The sequence below is a fragment of the Pyrus communis genome, chromosome 6 (genome assembly GCF_963583255.1).
Source record: "Pyrus communis chromosome 6, drPyrComm1.1, whole genome shotgun sequence".
In the NCBI taxonomy this organism is placed as follows: Eukaryota; Viridiplantae; Streptophyta; class Magnoliopsida; order Rosales; family Rosaceae; genus Pyrus; species Pyrus communis.
The window spans coordinates 28,225,891-28,247,969 of NC_084808.1; the positions used below are offsets into that span (position 1 = coordinate 28,225,891).

At 35.0% G+C, this 22,079-nt stretch overlaps 1 protein-coding gene and 1 long non-coding RNA gene across 4 annotated transcripts; both read left to right on the forward strand.

Annotated features, from left to right (window-relative positions):
- Window positions 1–1,472: 1,472 nt before the first annotated feature.
- On the forward strand, window positions 1,473–3,701 carry LOC137738155 (uncharacterized). Of its 3 annotated transcripts, XR_011068866.1 has the most exons (5): window positions 1,476–1,738; window positions 2,166–2,282; window positions 2,743–2,847; window positions 3,183–3,397; window positions 3,542–3,701. It is a non-coding gene; the product is annotated as an uncharacterized lncRNA (long non-coding RNA). The 3 variants fall into 3 exon arrangements; XR_011068864.1 differs by having other exon boundaries at window positions 1,473–2,282; XR_011068865.1 differs by having other exon boundaries at window positions 1,474–2,282; window positions 3,208–3,397.
- An 8,886-nt stretch (window positions 3,702–12,587) lies between these two features.
- On the forward strand, window positions 12,588–14,207 carry LOC137738095 (transcription repressor MYB6-like). Its single transcript, XM_068477698.1, has 3 exons — window positions 12,588–12,819; window positions 13,132–13,261; window positions 13,589–14,207. The coding sequence occupies exons 1-3, from the start codon at window positions 12,690–12,692 to the stop codon at window positions 13,935–13,937; spliced, it is 609 nt and encodes a 202-aa protein (XP_068333799.1). The 5' UTR covers window positions 12,588–12,689; the 3' UTR covers window positions 13,938–14,207.
- The last annotated feature ends 7,872 nt before the right edge of the window (window positions 14,208–22,079 follow it).

Sequence of the window (22,079 nt, forward strand, 5' to 3'; positions counted from 1 at the left end):
TCTATTAATCATTCTGAATTCATTAATAGGGGTGGCCTGCTGGGAAAATTTGGATAGAGAAATGTTAAGAAAACTCTTTAAAAAATGAGACTCGTTATGAACTCTGTGTTATCTTTTTTTTTTTTTTGCACAATTCTCTTGCCATAAAATATTGTGTTAAAAATATGCGATGACCGAGAGTCAATATAATATAATGTTAAGATTTGCTGGTAACGTGCTTTGCAAGCATCAATTATATGTAAGAGCTAGGTTGCCGACTTAACTAAGAGATAGTTATGTTGACTTTTTTATTTGCTATTTAAAAATTAGAAGGAAAAAAAAAAACTTCAAAATACGATGAAATACGTGTGCGCGAGCGTATTGGTAATTCTGGCGTGTCTCCTTCTTGACTATCATCTTTCAAACCCTAGCAAACCCAGCCATCTGAATCTCTACCCTTATAATCTGCAATAAGAGCACCATTGATCTTGTGTATTTTTCTGCCACCAAACAACAAGTATATCGAACACTATGAGAAGGGGACCAGTGAAGGAGCCACCTAATACTAGTCTCATCTCCTCTCCCAGTAGACAGTAGTAGTACTAGTCCTATCTATTTCGAATCTTCTTCGTCTTCGGCTTCACATAGAATTACTCCATCCTTGTATTTGAAAAGCTTATCCATTCACTGCCATGTTGCCTGACAGCGACCTCTGTCCTCACTCGGATGGGGGTTGAAGATGATAGTCGAGGAGTTTGACGCCAGATTTACCTCGCTTACACGTGTTTCATTGTATTTTGGATTTTTTATTATTTTTAAATGATAAATAAAAAAGTTAACAGAGCTTATCTCACTACAAAAAAAAAGGGCTTTGGATACAAAATTAAGGGCACAAATATTTATTTTGTGGGTATAGAACAAATTTTACACACAAGAAATTGTATTTGTTTCCTTTTCTATAAGGGCACCAACTAATGTGCTCATTCTCTACAAAGTTGGCACAAATAATTTTCTCTCTCAACTTTTTCAAAACAATGGATTCAAATATATTTATTTGTGTCTGTGTACTACTTCAAAAGACACAATTAATTTTTTTTATTATTTTTTTCTAAGACTTATGACTCACACCTTACTTTCTCTCCCTCTCTTTAACCCACCAACACCCTTAACCAATCCACACCCCATTCTCTCTCTCTCTCTCTCTCTCTCCCTTAACCCACCCACCACACACTCTCTCTCCCCTCCTTAACCCATTCTCTCTCTCTCTCTCTCTCTCTCTCTCTCCCTCTCCTTCCCTTAACCCACCCACCACACACTCTCTCTCCCCTCCTTAACCCACCCACACCCACTTCTCTCTTCCATCCGTTTCTCTCTTTACCAAATGGAGTACTTTGGTCTCACACATATATATTATATGTATTTAATTTTAAAATTATGTGGATCGTCAGATTGGTTGAGATTTAGATCTCAAATCGTTGTTTTATAATTAACCCTAGTAACCTCACTCACATTGTCTCTCTCACCCGATTCGCCTCCTTCGCCCAAATCCAAATCGAGCTCTCCGTCTTCCTCTATCCTCCCACATCAGTGGGATCACCCAAATTCGTCGCTTGAATCGTGACTCCACCCACACCAATCCTTAATCCTCAGTCTTCACTTCGTGAATTCGTCCCCTGAATCGCGATTCCACCCACAGTCCACACCACCTTGCCCGAATCGAGCTCTCAGTCTTAGTCCTCACTCCTCCTCACTCCACAAGGTAAGAATATCATGCAATAAACTCAACCAAAGTTCATGGATATTGTTTTATTTTGAATTCGGTTAGTGATTTTGAATATGGGTTATGAATCAGGGCTTTTGAAAACGGTCTCTAAATTAGGGATTTTGGATTAGGGTCTCTCTATACCTCTCTCTCTCTCTCTCTCTCTCACTCCTCTCATATCTGGGTTTTTCCTTTGTTTTTTTTTCTTTGAAAAACACCAACACCACCCATGCATCATATTTGAGTTCGTGTTTTTTCGTTTCGAGTTTATATCTTATGAGATCTGACATGTATATTTTGTCTCTCGCCTCGTTGCTTATGGATTTGAGTTTTGAAATTATTTTACATTTTTTTTTCATACTTGCCCATTGCATGCAATTTTGGATATGAATATGATGGATTTTTGGTTAATTCATACTGTGAGGTTTCTCGGTGACTGGTTTGGTCGACCCGATCCAACTCATATTGGAGCGGTTTAGAGCCTTGTTCACTCTGTCTCTGCAACCTCAAAGGCCCTGGCCTTGTCACGCCCCCATTGCCGGTTCGTATTCTTTATTTGTATGGAAGAATTTCATATCTATTATTATATTTACGGAGCCATGTTGCTTAGAATTTTAGGATTTTGGATCTTCAATTTTTGGAAAAGCGTAAGTTTTTTTTATTGATTTATTAGGAGTTGTCTTGATTCCACCCCTCCCCCAATAATTATTTATTCGTTTTTGACTTTTCTTTTATGGTGTGGTAGCATTGAAAGAAGAGGATTTAGTAATTGGATCTAGGTAGAGATGAAATCAGAAGTGAAATACAAAAAAATGTATTCAAATGTGAAGTTCTTAAGGTGCTAATGTTTAATCATGTTAGTACAAGTTTCATCATGGAAAATGCAATATCGTTATACTGTCTATGCTAACTTAAACAAATATTTACCAGGTATGTGATTAAAATAAGCAACTCACTTTGACCATAAATAATATACATACTTATATATTTCTGTGATTCAGGTGAGTCAGGTGACCATGAGCTGAATGTATTATCTCCAACCCAAAAATTGCTTTTACAACCCGAAGTGAGGAATTTGAATCTTTGAGATGGCAGATCTGGAACTTGTAGTTATTGATTTTAATTAACTCTGTGTAGGTGTAATTTTGGACTGATTGTGTTTTGAATTCGACTATATTTGTGTTGGCTTCTGATGAATATAGTAGTCTATGTTAGCTGAGTGAGTCTTTTCTCACTGACATCAAACTAGAGATTATGTCGGTCTTCAACAGTTTTTGGCCATGGTCGCTGTTAATAGCATTAATTCCATTTGGTCAATTTCTATGGTTTGTTACAAAATGTACCATGGTCTTTGTGTTTGAATACTAGAATCAAAATGAAGATGATAATATTTCTGCACCAAATCTGAACCTTGAGCAATTAGCCATGTAATCTTATGCAGAGTGTGATGAGTCTGAACAATGTAGTAATGCAGAGTCAGTTGTTATGGAGGGTGGACTTATTTTTAATACTTGTGAACTTATTTTTGATGAGGAATATTTGTATACTTTCCGCATCCATTGTTGGTTGTTCTGGAGGGTGGAGTTGTTATATAAGAATCATCTTAAAGCAAGTGGTGGAAAGACCCTTGAAGCAAATAAGAGTCCTCCCACAAAGGTATTACCTTCTTACCTTCTTTATCCCTTCATTTTCTTTGTCCTGTAAAGTGTGTGGTTTTTCTTTTTCTTTGCATTTGTTATTCATGACTTCTGTGAGAGTCCATATACTGCATGTCATCTGATTAATTCGTTTATGGAGCAGCAAAGATTTGATGAGGTGCAAGGCCTGCTGGGAAGATGCATCTGTCCAAAAATGTTTGCTTTCAAGTTTTTTTTTTTTTTTCCTTTGGGTATTAGAGAGAAAATATGTAACACAACAATATATGTTTTAGAGATTCAGAAAGTGAAAGTTGGTTTCATGGTTGTAGACATTCTTCATGAAAATTTAAATTTTTGCATTTCCTCAATTTAGATTCAATTTTTCAAATTTTGATTTTTTTTTATTAATTAATTCATGTTGGCACAATTACAATATAAGTGCCAACATAGCTGGAAAAGCTGATCTGAAAAGTTGTCAAGACGGGGCACAAATGGGCCATTATTTGTGCTGGCCTCTCTGGCACAAACACCCCTATTGTGCCCTTTTAGAAATGGTGACGCCCATAGAGGGCACTGACATAAAGATAGTAGCTGCACTGTTGCTATTGGTCTATGAGCACAATTGTCAGTGCTTTTTGGCCTCAAAGGACACAGATAATTTATTGTGTGCAATGCTCATTTTTCTTGTAGTGTCTCTTAGTTAAGTCATTAGATTTGTATCAAATTATTTGCAAAGGGACACGATGGAGACATAAAAATGAAAACAACATACCCGTACGAAAGTGTCTAACTAGTCACATGATCATATTACTCTATTAAAGTTTTTCTTCTAGTCGAGGATTTATATGGACCTCATGCATCGGCACGGTGGTCCAATAAAATATTATCATGTGTTAATTTCATAAAAGTCGCTCCCTTGAGATTTGGATTCTCTCCTGAGCTAATGGAGAGGATCCTCCTCATCAATCATCATTTGCCGTTGGATTTTTATCCAACGGCTACAATCATTATAACTTTAAAGGGACCCTCCTGTTTGTAGCTTATCCAACGGTCAATGATAATTAATGAGGAGAATTCTCTCCATTAGCTCAGGAGAGGATCCAAATCCGCTACCTTGATGCTTGCAGTAAAAAGTGGGCCAACTTAATCACGCTCTATACTATAATGTTGTACAGTAAATGGAATGTCGAGTCCAAGTTAATTACTTGCAGCTTGTCAATGATTGAAACCTGTAAAAATATAACAAAGATGACTTAAAGATATTCAAGTTCTTGACATGCATCAAGATGCTGATTTAAAAGTCAACAAATAATATCCGAGTTCTTTACAGCATCAAATTAAAAGAGTAGGGACATAAGTACATTGCAACCAAAGTATGAAATAAAATATAAGAGTACGTAGCTGGGCAGCTGCCTAGCATGCGAAGTGGCAGCTCGCCCGTCGAATACAAACATATGCATGCATTTACTGGACAAATACATACACATCACGCTACAAGTAACGCAACAGGAAGGTGGCATATGCTCTCTCTACCTTCCCGGTCTTTCCAATATCCTTCATGCAGATTTTTATTTTCTACATAAAAAAAGAAAGATATAATTTGAATATCATCCAGCAGGAAGCACCATTTGCATTACATTTTGCCAAAGGATTTCTGACTTTCAAACAAGATTAAGGTGATTTCAAGATCTTAATTCAAATCAATAAAAATGAGATCCTGACTCATTGGCATATATCTGTTAGAGTATATAGCCAAATAGATAAGGCAGTTAGGATTGTTGCTGTTATAATATTCAGTTAGGATTGTTGCTAAGTGTTAGATTCAGAAAAGGCAGCTAGCTGAGTATTCACCTATATAGCAATTGTATCCTTGTAACCCAAAAATCATTCAGGAAAATACAAGTGAAAATTCATTCTCTTTCTCTCTCTCTCTCTCTCTCTCTCTCTCTCTCTCTCTCTCTAAACCTTCTCTATTTTCTCTTTCTTCTTCTGCAATCTTTCTGTTCTCTTTCCTGCGTATTGCTTAACATGGTATCAAGAGCCATTAAAGCTTGATCAGCTTCTCCTATCTTTTCTTTTTGCTTCCACTACACGAAATTATTTCTTCTTCTGTCTTGTGGGTGCATCAAGATTACCCGGTTCTTCATTCTTCGCTCTGCAAGATTGTGCAGGCCAGGTGTTTGAGTCTTTTCCTCAGACAGACTTTTCTACAATTTTTTGAAATAGTAACTGTGAATCAACTTCAAATCTTGCAATCACCGATCACTGGATTGATTTCATCCGTTTCCATGTTTGTTACTATGAAACTGGATGAGACCAACTATCTACAATGGCGTTTTCAGATGCAGTTGATGCTTGAAGTCCATGAAATTATAGGGTTCGTTAACAGATCAAATCTCTGTCTTGCTCAGTTTTCTTTTACTTTTTCAGGAGATTCAGAGGTAACATCTGGTACTTCATCTTCAAGAATTGAAATCGATGAGTACAAAGTCTGGAAAATGCATGATCATTCCTTGATGTTGTTAATTACTGCCACACTTTCTTCATATGTTATTTCCTGTGTGATTGGTAGCAAGGGTTCTCAAGAGATGTGGGTTCGTCTTCAAAACCAGTTTTTCTTACCAAGTACAAAAACCAGTATAATCATATTACAGACTGATCTTTACAACATTAAGAAGGGATCAAATTCAATTTCCCAGTATCTTCAAAGAATTAAAGAAGCAAGGGATGGACTTTCTATTCTTGGTGTCACACTTGCTGATGAAGACTTTGTGATCATTGCATTGAATGGACTCCCTCCAAAATACAACACATTTAAATGTGTACTTAGAGGGCGTGAGAGTATCATTTCACTCAAGGACTTTCGAGCACAATTGCTCGCTGAGGAAGCCATTGTGGATTATGCTCTTGTTGAATGTGAGACAAAAGGTTCTTTCTTTCCTCTCTTTAGCTCTCAATTTCATGCTGGCTTTAGTGGTGGTTATCATGCTCAATCCAATTTTAGGTCAAGCTATGGTAATAATGTCGATAGTTATAATGGAATTCTTGGCTCATCTCCATCTTCATATCCTAGTTCTCTGGCACCTGAAATTACTACACATCAAATTTATTACAGAAAGATCATTGTGATGCTGATTGTCTCTCAGCTTCTAGTAATGTAGTTATGGGATTTGTTGGATATCCAAATGTGGGAAACAGCTTATTTGAGCAGCATAAATCATATTCCTCTAAGAATGAACACTCTGTAGATGATGAAGGTGACGACGAGCCAGAGCTTGATCATGTCCTGGAAGACTTCAATTCATTTGACTTAGCTAATGGGCTGGTTACCAAGAAGAAAGTCACTGTCAGAAAACCCACTGTGCCCCATAAACAACACAAAAATTATGAAACTCCTTTACAGAACAATTCTAATGTTGAAATTCATACAACTTATGATCGCCAGTCTGGTTTTCTCTCTTACTTCATTGTTTCAGAAGATGAAATGTGTTTAGATGATGCAGAAAAACAAGTTTTGGAATGTATTGACAAGGAAAGTGCAAACTCTTAGTTGATTTCAGTGGGTTTACAATTGTGTATTCAAGTGATATTTCCGATTCTTAACTCTGACAACAAGGCGAAAATTGGTGTTCATACTCAAACTGTTGTACATGAGTTCTGAGGATTTTATGTACTTCGGTTATGCAAAGGTGAAAGTATATTTGATATTCAGTTTGGCTACCATATGAGAATTTCTGATAAGGGTGGGGGCACCAAGTTTACGCTGATTTGGGTACTATGGTATACCCGATATAATGGTAAAATACAAGCTCCAAATGCTAGGAGGTTTTCTTATTGCAGAGTATGTGTGCAACAGTGACCAAATACCCCACTTTCCAATTGCAAGGAATACTATCCAAAGAGAGTTTAGATTGCCAGATACTCTTCAACTTCAACAATCTCATGCTTGGACCACCATGAGCTTGCAAGGGGATGTTAGAGTATATAGCCCAATAGATAAGGCAGTTAGGATTGTTGCTGTTATAATATTCAATTAGGATTGTTGCTAAGTGTTAGATTCAGATAAGATAGTTAGCTGAGTATTCACCTATATAGCAATTGTATCCTTGTAACCAAGAAATCATTCAGGAAAATACAAGTGTAAATTCATTCTCTTTCTCTCTCTCTCTCTCTCTCTCTCTCTCTAAACCTTCTCTGTTTTCTCCTTCTTCTTCTGCAATCTCTCTGTTCTCTTTCCTGCGTATTGCTTAACAATATCGACTATTACAAAAGAAATTCGACATCTTTTCTGTAAGATTCCTCATAAGTCTACATATATATATATGTGTATGTGTGTGTGTTTATATATATATATATATATATATATATATATATTGAGAAGTATATATATGCGCTGCATATGGATTTGTAATTCTTGGACGTATTTACACACAACCTTGCATATGAGTTAGTAATTTTTCCCATTTCTTATGCCTAAGATAAAGTATGCTATGTATTTTTAGGAAAAACGTACGCTAGGGAGACGATATATTTGTACAACATTGGTGTACCATCTGATATGATAAGTAATATGTACTTATGGAGCAGGATTCTCTCCCCTTTTATTGGCTATGAATCATCTCATTGGATATGAATTATCTGCCACATCATGTGGTACACCAATATAGTATAATTATGTAATCTCCCTAACATTTTTCATTGTTTTAAAATCCAAAGAAATCTTGTTTGTAATGTATTTGGTTGTTAAAAAAAGGTCACCATAACATAAATTAATTTCTCAGGGGATGTGGTTTTATTTATTTATTTAGCTTAATTGGCAGAACTGTAGCTGGCCTTATTTTTAACAACCGATATATAGTAGACTAGTGATCCGATTTCCGTAGAAAATAAGGAATACTGATCTAGAGATTTACTTGCCACACAAAGAAAAAGGTTTAATCAGATTTTAATGCATTCACAAATAATTAATAGCCTTTCAGTATTTTTATATTTATGAATTATACATATTCTTCCTGCAATCGTATCTTGTCCTGTAGCATATATACCTTTCACAAAGAAAGTGGAAAGAGTAATGCTAGGTAGATCAAATTTGCAATCCATATGATGTACGTCACAAATAGTATCTTGTCTTGCAATCGTATTTTGATATTTATGAATTATATATATTTTTCCTGCAATCATATCTTGTCATGTAGCATATATAACTTTCACAATGAAGGCAAAAAGAGTAATGATAGGTAGATTAAACTTGTAAATCATGTGATGTACGTCACCAATAAGAAATATGCATGTTAATTAATACTTAAGTAATAGTTTAATTATTAATAACCACGTCATATGACTTACAAAATTTAATCTAAAAAGTTAGTCTCCCTAGCATTATCCAGCTAAAAAAGATTGTTCTTCTTTTAACAAAGAATTAAAGGTTAAAGTTTCACCTTTTACCTTGAATCTCGATCGAGCATAATGCACATTTTATGTATAAGCACCTGGGTGCATTGCTGAGATTTTACCAACATACAATGATTGGTAGTGATTAATCGGAAGTTAAAAAACTTAATTCTTCTCATTTTCCCCCATTTTTAACGATAAAGTAACAAACTTCAATATCTCCAATCACTATAGACCAAAAGGATATTATCCGTCCTACTATCCAGATCCAGATATTTTATGTAGGTATATAGATAACCTTCTCTCTCTCTCTCTCTCTCTCTCTCTCTCTCTCTCTCTCTCACCCTTCTTTCTTGCATGCATGGACCATCGCATGCACGAGAGACACATGGGCATCAAGAAGTCTGACGTTGGTCCCCTTCAAGATTTAGCAATTGCTAATAAACAGGTTAAAGGTTAATCGTTGAATACAAGGTTTTGTAAGAGAAACAGTTAAATACAGGCATGTGGGAGCTGGTAGTAAAGACTAATCTATCAACTTGTATATAGGAACCTTTAAAAAACTTGTTATTGTTTTTAAGTCTAAATTAACTCGATCCACCCAGAATCAGTACTAACCTAGCTTGCCACTGGGCTTATTACTTTTATAAGGAGAAATTAGGTTCTCATCCCTTCTTTTGCTACTCTATTTTTTCAATTTTTGATCAAGATCTTTGGTATTAATAACATCATTAATTATTTCAATAATAAAATATTTTTACCTAAAAATATTCATTTAGTGTTAAAAACGTTACAATTAGTATATTTATATTTATGGCTAAATTTTTTATCATATATTTTTATTTTTAGTTTGTACCCATTTTTAATTTGCAAACATTTTTTTATTTGCACCAATTTTCTTTTCAGTTTTACTTTGTAACCATATATTAATTTCTTTTTGTACCCATATTTTTTAAAGTTTTATTTGTATTTGTGCCCATGTGTTTACCGTCACGTGATATTGTATAATTAAATCAATGACAGAAAAATTACATATGGTGTATTTATGTTTTATGGCTGAACTTTGTATCATATATTTATATTTTTAGTTTGTACCCACTTTTAATTTGCAACCTTTTTTATAATTTGTAGTATTTTTTTTTTAGTTTTAATTTGTACCCATGTATTAATTTCTTTTTGCGCCCATATTTTTTAAAATTTCATTTATACTCATAATTTTTTAATGTTTTATTTGTACCCTAATTTATTTATAATGTACCCATTCTTCTTTATTAATGTACCACTTTGTTATGTGTGAAATGTACCAATTTTTTAACACTATGGATACATTCTTTTGCCATTTATTATTTCTTATTGTTACATAAATTTTATCGATTTATTCAATTAAAATGTTTGAATTTTTTTATTGTAGCCATTTCTAATAGTATTATAATGAGGGATTTTAAATTTATAGGATTATAAATCTTATAAAATATCAAACAATTAATGTCAAAACTATAAAAATATAAATATTAATAGTAATATAATAAGGTGTACAAAGTCAAGGGACTTTGATCAAACTTTGAATACCATCAAGGTTTTAGTCAAAGAGTGTTAGAGACTAGGGACCGCATCCAAAGTATCCCCTTTTATAATGTGGTCTGAAAGTGAAAGCTAATACACACTTCATAATGTATTTCAACGATCTGAATTGTCTATATTTCAGTACATTCTTCATAGACCATTTTTGTAAAAAAATTAGACAAATACAAATCATTAAGACATTTATTTGAAGTTTATTAGGCGATCACCTATATTTATTTTATGTTATTTGTTTAGCAAAAAGTTGGTACACCAAGATGCTTGATTAGCTGAAAGGTATAAACAACAGACAAATTAACGCACGTAGATAAGTAGGTAAAATCAGTACCAAATGTGGATAAGGTAGGAGGGGGTGGTTATAACTTATTTGTCAGATTTATATTGCAGTACTTTTTAATGTTGACGAGGATGACAAAAATGGGAAGCTATCAGTCAACGTGCATGCATGAGCATGTGATCCTAATGATATTGCTACCTCTCCCCCCTTCATTCCTTCCATTTTCTCTATAATTATAATGAACATGAACGTATGTTTACCCAAACAATCAGAATCAAGGAGGCAAAAACCTTCTTTGAAACTGCTGGTGATCTTGATTCATTTTATCGGGCAATCACACCACGATCAAACAACTCGTCACACGATGAATTCTTACCTACATTTTTTGTACCTAGAGTTGATGAAATATCTGCACAAGAATTGTACAGAAGGTTAATTATTGGATGTGATCAAACAGTTAAATAATATGAATTCTGTGCTTAATTAAGATTGAGAAGAGATCAACAAACTTGTGTGTGTGTGTGTCCATATGTGTGTATATACAGATATATAATCTAATTATTAAACAGCTTAGAGGCACTATAATTGGTGGTTTTTTTGTTCCATATTTCTTTTTATGGATGTCTTCACCATCTCTCTCTCTCTCTCTCTCTCTCTCTCTGATACACTGACACACAAACACAAATATATATGACCTAATTATATTATTAGTTTCTGTGATGATATGGTAGTCAAAAGATAGACTATGTGGTAATAAAAAAAAATTAAGATTTAAACAGTGAACTCCGTTGGGATATAGGTCCAAAATTAAAAGTTCCGTTAACTCTCCTTTAATTGTTAGCTTGTGAGCCACACATACGAGACTAAATTAATTTACATAACCTTCCATATATATATATATTAATTTTGTATTGATTTCCATACTGCAATAATTGGTTAATTAGCTGGGTATAATAGGAATCCAAAAGTCAAAAAAATTGACAAACAAACTTAATATAGTAAGTTGCTTAGTTGGATTGGTTTATATTCAGACAAATTAAAATAACATGACGGGTTATAGGCTGAAAAAATGAGTTTGAAAATTTTCGAATCGGATAGGTACATTCCAGTTTCTATTTGGAATCGGACTTGAAATGGAAATTTTTAGTTTTGATTGAAATTTTCAGTCTAACTTGCACCGCTGGGCTCAACCAACAATCAATAGGAAATAGGAAAAAATTTAGCCAAATATAAATAAGAGAATGGTTTTTCTTCTATCCTATACGTACGAACCACAATGGTAAAAATTCAACCAGAAGTTGGGGCACTGCCGCTCAGGAAAACCAAAGACATGTCGTACTTTTTCACCTTTATAATTAATAAAGTTGAAGTTTCATTGCCGATGCATGTTTTGTGCATAGAATGTGCATTTTTTACATGATATAGAATATGATGAATATTTTTGTTTGCATAAAATACAAGTTCATGATTTTTTCCCTATTGCATGGTTAAAAAGTTGGAGTATTTTAACTTTAATTGGTTCATATTTTCGGCTCTCTGTACTCAAAATCATAGCTCCGCCACTGCTTTCATGTGTAACGCCGATGATCTCATAGACCAACTTAACTCTGATAATCATAAAATAATTTGAAATTTCACTATATATTGAACAAAATCTTTAATTCTACGATATGAAATTCGAAATCATAATACTGATAAGCATTATAATTGTCAAACACTAATATTACAATGTGTCCACTCCCCTTCTCTCTATGTCACACAAAAATTTTGAGACTCGTCTGTAATGCCCGCTGGCTGATTATCACGCATGGGCGAACCACCGGTCCAAGTCAACCCACCTTTTTGCTTCCGGCTATCCAATTCATTTGCAGCTATTGTTACCTACCTTCCTGATAGTATATACCATTATCCTTCCTTCCATTTGTTCCTCAACTCTCAACCCAATCCCCTCTGGCCTCTCTCTCTCTCTCTCTCTCTCTCTCTCTCTCTCTCTCTCTCTCTCTCTCTCTCCATTTTTAGGTTAATTTCTTGGAAAGCTTAAGGTTGGTTATAAGATTTTAGAATGAGGAAACCCTGCTGCGATAAGCAAGACACAAACAAAGGAGCTTGGTCCAAGCAAGAAGACCTCAAGCTCATCGATTATATTCGTAAGCATGGCGAGGGTTGTTGGCGTACCCTTCCTCAGGCTGCTGGTAATTAACTAAGTACTTGTATATTTATATATTTTTATGGATTAACAAGGTATATATATGTATATTAACATATTTCGGTTAATTATATCATAACAAAAACATTCATCAGAAAGGTAAACTACTTACGAGGAGTTAATTCCTTGATTTCTTACATTCCTCGTCAAATATTTCTCTGTCTCTTCCTATTTTAACTAAACCAACAAATGCTAATTTGTTCCTTTTCTTCTTCTGACAAATTTCTAAGAACTTTGAAAAGATACTAATTACTACTAATTGCCATCTCTTTTTCTTTTTTCTTCTCTTTTGATTCAGGCCTACTTCGTTGCGGTAAAAGTTGTAGGCTGAGATGGATAAACTATCTACGACCAGACCTCAAAAGAGGCAACTTTGCTGAAGATGAAGAAGATCTCATTGTCAAGCTTCATGCGCTCCTAGGCAACAGGTACTTACTAATTCTTTCGAGAGAACTCATTTATACACACCATGTTTCTCCTTCTGCACATCTATGTTGATTTCTATCAATTAAATTTTTTCTTTTCTTTATTTAATCCAAGGGCTAAAATATATTGGGTGTGCATGGATGATAAAACAAAAGTGTGTGAATTTTAATTGTCCCCCGTTGTCTTTAATTTATTTCTTACGACAAATGATCAAATAAGAATGATCAATTATTTATATATGCAATTGCACCATGCATAAATAAGTAAAGTTTACAGATTTATTGGTGTTAACTAAACGATTTAACTAACTATTTAGCTAATTTTTTTAGGTGGTCATTGATTGCTGGGAGATTGCCAGGACGTACAGACAATGAAGTGAAAAACTATTGGAACTCTCATTTGAGAAGAAAGCTTATGAGCATGGGTATAGATCCAAATAATCATCGACCGAACAACGTTAATCTCTCTCGTCTTCATCATCAAAATTCACAAACTGTCAGCAGTACTGCAACATTGTCTGCAGCTTTAAAAAACCCTAGCAATTATCAGCAGCAAGCAAGATCCGGTGGTAATAATAGTTGCGACCAAAAATCAGACGGGACAAGTTGCTTAGAGGATGATTCTTGTGGCCGGCTGCCTGATTTAAACCTAGACCTCACAATAACTGCTCCTTTGTGAAATCCAGTTCCTGATAACCTCAAGGATTAGGAGCAAAATTTCGAGTCTAAAATGTCAAAGAAATCATCAGAATTTGCTTCATCTACCAATACTCCTCTCTTCAGATAATCAAATATTCGTCCACGTGGATCGGAAGGTTTCTGACCAGCATTAATTTTATCTGGAACAGCTTATGAAATTAATTATGTATTGATCAATTGGAGATCAATTATATATTAGGGTCTATTGATTTTAATTACCAAAATTAACTATGTATTGAGAAGCCTAGCAGTTATGTTTTTTAGAATAATTAATTTTAATTATAAAAATAAATCTATTGATTAATTAAGTGATGTTGCATGTATATGCTAGCTGTCATATCATATGGTTTAGAGATATAATTCAAATAAGTTGGTCTTCGTAGCTTTACTTAAAATAAAAGGGTGCATTTTTGCTCACCCCATCCTCAAGTGATGGTAATGCTCATCATCATATTTATTATTGTTGGATGAGTTTAAATTTTGAAATTTGTGTCTATCCACTATAGAGCTGTCGAAATTTAAACTCATCTAATAATGATAAATAGAGTGGTGTGAAAAAATATTTTCAAAATAAAATATATATTTTTCCCCAATAATATATGTGGGCATTAATACCTGTTTAAGCAAATAGTGAAAATATAATACACACATAAATTTAATCTTTATATTCCCTCCTTCCTCATTCACAAGTGGATCCACATTGATATTGACCTACGATTTTTTGTTCTCATTTATATACAAATATGAAGATAAAGGTTTTTTTTTTTTTTGTCAAATGTAGAGAATATTCATAAAATTAAGTCCAAACGGACAAAATACACTTTATATAGCTCTAGAAAGGTCTAACATACATAAAGAATATGCCACTTATATAAACAAAACATGAGTAATTGTTCTTTGCTGCAGCAATCAGGAATAGTACATAAATGGAAAAAATATAAACAAGTTTTAATCTAAAAAGAAAAGTCCTCCACAAAAGCCCAAACAAAAGAGGCCCAAATCCAGCTAGTAGAGAAAACCCTAGAGCCTAGATGATGAATGACCAGTCGCAGCTACCTGGAACCCAGACGCGGCCGACAACCCACACCACCCATTCCACACCACAAAATCACACTTCTACATCCCTACATCATGCCATTTACTTTCAAAAGCCCTAAGTAATAAACAAAGCCCTAAGTAATAAACAAAGCTAAACGTGAAGTTATATATGAGTGTTAACCATGAATTTTGTGTCATCATCTCTTTGGGTTTCTTCTTTTCTCTTTTGGTTTTGCGGTGAAAAAATCTGAAAAAAAATTGATATTATGTATACATAAATTTTAGAGGTTGTAAAGGCCACGACTTGGACTACATTGTTGATCAATGAATTCATGAAGCCATGAAGCCGCCCATATCTCTTCATTTACATTTAAAGATCTACAAAGCTACGTGATACTCATTGGTTTTAATTAATAAGTTAATTAATACAAGAAATCAAAACTCTAAGATGGGCTTAATACATGCACGTATGGTTAATCATAAGGCCATCCCATGCATATAGATTTCTAATATGTCCTATCCTTCACCCTTAAATTAAGTAGAGATGCAATTACCATTAGTAAGCATTATTTTGCTTTCATGTTCTTGAGATTAATTCAGTAATGCTGTTAATTTGTGACTTAAAACTGACTTTACTTTATGGAATAAAGTCTTGTTGTTGTTGTCGTCAATGTGTGGCTTGGCATTTTGCAACATGTTCTTCTTCTAAGGAAGCGGTTCACATGGCCACACGTCATTAGTTCGTTAAAATAAAGAATCTATAAAAAAAAGATTGAAGAAAAAATGCTCATCACAAGAAGATATGTTAGACAAGATCACAAACAAGGTCAAGCCAACTTAACCTTTGACTTTCTTCCAAAGAAAATATGTTAGACAAGATCACAAACATATTGAAATTAATCGAGGATAAATTTTTACATGTTGTAGTTTTGCATATTTTTCGGAATTGATCGACGAGAAATTCATATTGAAGATGGGAGTGGGAGCAATGTCAAATTTAATCTTTAGCTTTTTCATTGCTTTATAACCATAGGGATAGGGAGCTGATCGACTGTCATATTGCAGACTCCCCATAGGTTTTTTTTTACAAACAATATCGTTAGTGGGTTAAATTGTTAGTAATTAGAGAAGGAGGAAATCGGTGGGGATCGAACCCGCACCAGAGTACATAAACATAATTATTCTTCATCACTACAGTAAATCCTCATCAGCATAAACTCCTCATGGTAAGAAACCTTCTTGTTTTTACTATTGTTATTGATTAATTAGTATTACTACCACCTATTCATCTACATTAGGGGCCCCTAATAACGGTGTTACAATAATAATAAATTAAAACTAAAACTTAGGACAATAAGAAAAGGCCGAGTCCGATCTCTTGTAGAATACGACAATAATGCAGATGACAGGGGATAGATAATGTCAAGAAATTAAAAATGGGAGAAAGAATGTGGTTAGATCACTTCCAGTGTAGGAAGGCCCACTGGGCAATAGGCAACTCAATCCTCTTGAATGAACACAGTAATTGTCAACAACGAATAGTAACTACCAAAGTGCATAGCCCAGGCAATTCGTAATAAAATATTAGTATTTTTTTTATTTTACAGAATAATAAAAGATAACTTTATTTTTAATTTCAGATAATAATAAAAAGTTAGTTGAAAGTATTCGAAAATATTGAAATATAGTGTAAAGTAGAAGGACATGGTTACCTAATTAGAGAAAAAAAATTATAATTTTTTATAGTTTTAATTAGTTTTTTTTTAATATAATTTTTAATATTTTCTATAATTTTTTAATAATTTAAATTGTGTGATGTCAGTCTTACGTCACATAGGCAAGGCGTTGGGCTAGGCGATATTGCCTGACTCCTTCATCGGGCTCGCCTTGGGGCCAATTACCCTAATGAGTTGGAGTGTTTTGAAAGAAGTAGAATGGATTGGGTTGCATATCCCTAAAGCAATAAACAACGGTGAAGTTGCTTTTATAGATTTGCAACGAACAAGCCACACACATACGCCACCACCATGAAAGCTCTTAAAAATTTTGTGTCCAGAAGGAAAAAAAGAAACAAAAACAAAAGACAATGTCACAACAAAATTACAATGTCAAGGCCCAGCTAACTAGGTATCAACTTCCCGAATATATCGACATCGACATCCTAGCAAGTTGAACCTTCAACCTCTTCCGACTAAATGAAAATAAGCCAACAGGATCTTTCTGGATTCTTAGACCATCTCTGTAACATCCCACACCGCCTAGGGGAGTGATCCTTATATGCATATTCCCATCTCTACCTAGCACGAGGCCTTTTGGGAGCTCACTGGCTTCGGGTTCTGTAGGAACTCCGAAGTTAAGCGAGAAGAGGGCTAGAGCAATCCCATGATGGGTGACCCACTGGGAAGTTGCTCGTGAGTTCCCAAAAACAAAACCGTGAGGGAATGGTAAGCCCAAAGCGGACAATATCGTGCTACGGTGGTGGAGCGGGCCCGGGAAGTGGTCCCGCCCCGGGCCGGGATGTGACAAATTGGTATCAGAGCCTAACCCTGGTCGTGGTGTGTCAACGAGGACGTCGGACCCCTAAGGGGGGTGGATTGTAACATCCCACATCGCCCAGGGGAGCGATCCTTAAATGTATATTCACATCTCTACCTAGCACGAGGCCTTTTGGGAGCTCACTGGCTTCGGGTTCCGTAGGAACTCCGAAGTTAAGCGAGAAGGGGGCTAGAGCAATCCCATGATGGGTGACCCACTGGGAAGTTGCTCGTGAGTTCCCAAAAACAAAACCGTGAAGGAATGGTAATCCCAAAGCGGACAATATTGTGCTACGGTGGTGGAGCGGGCCCGGGAAGTGGTCCCCCCCGGGCCGGGATGTGACAAATTGGTATCAGAGTCTAACCCTGGTCGCGAGTGTGCCGACGAGGACGTCGGGCCCCTAAGGGGGGTGGATTGTAACATCCCACACCACCTAGGGGAGTGATCCTTATATGCATATTCTCATCTCTACCTAGCACGAGGCCTTTTGGGAGCTCACTGGCTTCAGGTTCTGTAGGAACTCCGAAGTTAAGCGAAAAGAGGGCTAGAGCAATCCCATGATAGGTGACCCATTGGGAAATTGCTCGTGAGTTCCCAAAAACAAAACCGTGAGGGAATGGTAAGCCCAAAGCTGACAATATCGTGCTACGGTGGTGGAGCGAGCCCGGGAAGTGGTCCCTCCCCGGGCCGGGATGTGACAATCTCCAATCGAATGAGGGTCAAAGAACTCTCTTTAGTCATATAGCCTTCCAAGAAATTATATTTTAATGAACAGTATTAGGCCATATTTCATTTCATCTCTAACCGAAAGGGCCAAAGGATCATAGGCCAAATATAATTTATTATTTTAATTGAATTAATATAATTAATTAAATTAAACTACCATATTAAAATAAGATTTTTGGACATATTGGAATATTGAAAGAGGTGGCCATTTGAAAATAATTGAAAAAATTAAAGGAAATATTATTGGAAGAGAATAGAATGTGAATAATTGAAATAAAATGAGGTAAGATAGCATGGAATGGTAAAAAATATGTGAGAAATGGTGTAGGAAAAAATTAGAAATTTTAAAAATAAAAAAAATTTCATCCAAAAAAAAAAAAAAAAAAAAGTGAGCTGGGCTCATCAGGCTGGCTGGAGATGGCAAGCCGGTTGGCCTAATTGGCTGGTTTTGGCACGATATGGTCCACAAGCCCTTTGGTCTAGGCCTCAGTTGGAAATGACCTTATGGTAAGGATTATGAGGATCTGTAAATCGTGTTCATTTATCGTAATTCATGCAATCAATTTTTGTCAAATAATATTTGTATTTTATTTTAAATAAAAATATTTAAAATAATTTCTAACCATATAATGTACGATAAATGAATTTGATTCATGAATCTTCGCAATCCTCACAAAGAGGATCCAGCGAGGATCCGGATTCGAAAATAAATATCACTAGCTCTACTCATAGAGGAGTCTATCGACTATACATTAATGTATAATATACGTTGGGTTTGAAGTGGCTTAGTTTTATTGTTAAATTGTTGGGAATTCTTTAGCTGCAAACCCAAACCATTAAATTAAGGACTTGTCTCTCGACTTACGAATAACGAATTTTTTTACTAATTGAATGTCATAATTGAAATAGTTCATTCTCTTTATCATAATCTAAAGATTATATATGTAAAAAAATTATTCAATTTTAGAGATATTTTAGTCATTCATATGCATAAAATAAATAGACGATTCATCATAAAAATGCTATTTGTTACCAAAGCCGTTCATTGGTTTAACACATATGGATGACTAAACGGTATCCACATTTAATTATTTTGTACAAATATGATCTTTAGATGATGAAAAAGAACTATTCCGATTTTAATATACAGACACTAAAAATTCATTAATCATGAAGAGAGACAAGCAAGTCCTCTACGGGGACACAAACATTATACTGACAGATTAATTTCATGGAATTATTAAAATCAAGAGTAATGTTAGGGAGACTAAATTTGTAGACTAAATTTTGTAAACTAAATTTCATGGAAATTGATAAGCAGATTATTACTTAAACATTAATAAACGTGCTCATTTCTTATTGGTGACATATTATTTAGTTTACAAATTTTTAGTTAAACATTGATAAACGTGTTCATTTCCATTGTCCGAGTCCTCATAGCCGGAAGCATGGAAACGAAAGAGAATGCAGCAGCAACCTTTTTAGTTTGTCACTTGCTGATGAGAACAAGATAATAATTGGAGCATCCGGGGCAATTCTTGCTTTGGTAGAGTTGCTTCAAAACGGGAGCACCAGAGCGAAGAAGGATGCTTCAACGGCATTGTTCAATTTGTGCATTTATCAGGGCAACAAGGGCAGGGCTAGTCACAGCCTTACTCAAGATGCTAACTGATTCAATCATGGTCGATGAAGCACTGACTATCATTTCAGTTCTTGCTAACCACCAAGAGGCAAAAGTAACCATTGTAAAGGCCGGCACCATACCTGTTTTGATAGAGCTTTTGCGAAAAGGTCTGCCCTCGTAACAAAGAGAACGCAGCTGCCATTTTACTTGCCTTGTGCAAGAGAGGTAAAGAGAGCCTCGCCTGCATAGTCAGGCTTAGCGGGATGATGCCCTTGACAGAGCTCGCTAGGAGCGGCACAGTGAGGGCCAAACGGAAGGCTACTTCGTTGTTGGAGCATCTTCAAAAAGTACAGCAGCTATAACAGGCACGGGGTGTAGTAATTGTAGTGCCAATAATAAGTTTGATTCTTCTAAAAAATTTTCGGTTTCTCAATGAATGTTAATTCCACTATATTCCATTTGTGGTGAATGCGAGCTTGAGACTAATAAGCTTTCTAAATGCTTTGTATAATATTCATTCGTTTCTTTTCTTCCTCCCTTAATATTTGTGTAAAATGTAACATTTGATGCTTCGTTTGCTGTAACATTATTTACTTCCGAACGGCTTGCTTTCCTGTTCGACCACAAATATTAGTTTTATCTTTACTTACTAGAGATCATGGATTTTATTACTGCACAGTATAATGCATATACGAATACGGGAAAATATTCAATAGAATAGTGTGCATGGCAAAATTAATTATAATCAGGGCCGGTCCTAAGATTTTGGGGGCCACGTGCGAGACTCAAACAGAGGTCCTTATAAGGTCTAAAGTTTTGGTTGCTATATATATATATATATATATATATATATATATATATTCTTTTATATTTATATTTTTTGGATTGTGTATAAATTGATATAACACAAAAGAAAATAAATAGAAGTGTAGCATGGTGTAATGGCTAAGTACCTATCTGCATCCCTTAAGTACAAAAACAATTAATAAAACATAAAAAAAAATGCAGTGCAAGAGGTATTCGAACCCCGGTTGGAGACACACACACACACGTAAAATAAAATCATAGATTGAGGGTCCTCCAGAATTAGAGGTCTTGTGCGGTGACACCACTTGAACACACACACACACACACGTAAAATAAAATCATAAATTGAGGGTCCTCCAGAACTAAAGACCTTGTGCAGTGACACCACTTGAACATCCTCGGAGCCAACTCTGTCCATAATGTAGCTCATAAGTGTCAGAGCAATGGTACTAATGACATAGTCGATTGCTCTAATAGAATATTTTTTCCATCTCTCTCAGTCTTAATCAAACTCACAAGGCAACAAATTAACATTCACAAAACAACAAATTAACATCCGAGAACACAGCTTTTATATTAGCCGAATCCTTTGTTTTCTGCGTTGCCCTTATCGGGATTGGTGGTTAGAGCAGTAGCACTGTTGGAATGGAAGACGTTTATTTGATTAGATGGACCACAACCCAGTTTTTCTCATTTGGTCAACTAATCTCGTTTAATCGAGAAAGCATGAGTTCAATATGAACCAATGTGAACCAAACTAGTCCATTTTGTGCCGCAAAATCATATCAAATAATCAATAGCTAAATTACTAAAGCTAAAATGTAACAGTTATGTAACTTTTCTATTTGCAGCTTTTCTTTTTGTCTTCTTGTTTCAATCGGTCTCAGTTCATAATCTTAAATGGCAACTATTATTAACACTTAAATATTATTAGTTTGCACTTTTCTCTAGTCGAAAATTTAAAGAAAGGAATAGTGAAGGACGACTATATTTCAGACAGAATTGGATCTCATTTTGGATTCATTTTGTTTTTTTATTTAAAATTAAACACAAATAATATCTGACGAAAATTGACCGCACGATGTACGATAAACAGTTAAGATGTGAGGATTCCAAGAATGCTCACAAAATGGATCCGGAGAGGATCCTCTTCCTTTTTAACCTGACGCGAGATTCAATAACTGTTTCTTTTAAAATTAATTGTATATTAATTAGTATGAAAACCCTAACCACTGGGTCAGAAATTCAGAGCTGGAGAAGGAGGGCATTCAATTCCTCTTCTTTTATTATTTGTAACAAGTTAACTGCAAGTTGCAAGAAGCCTGTGACCAATAAAACTATGAATACAAGGATGGCATCCTATGCTCACTTGAAGCTTGAACTTGTCAATTG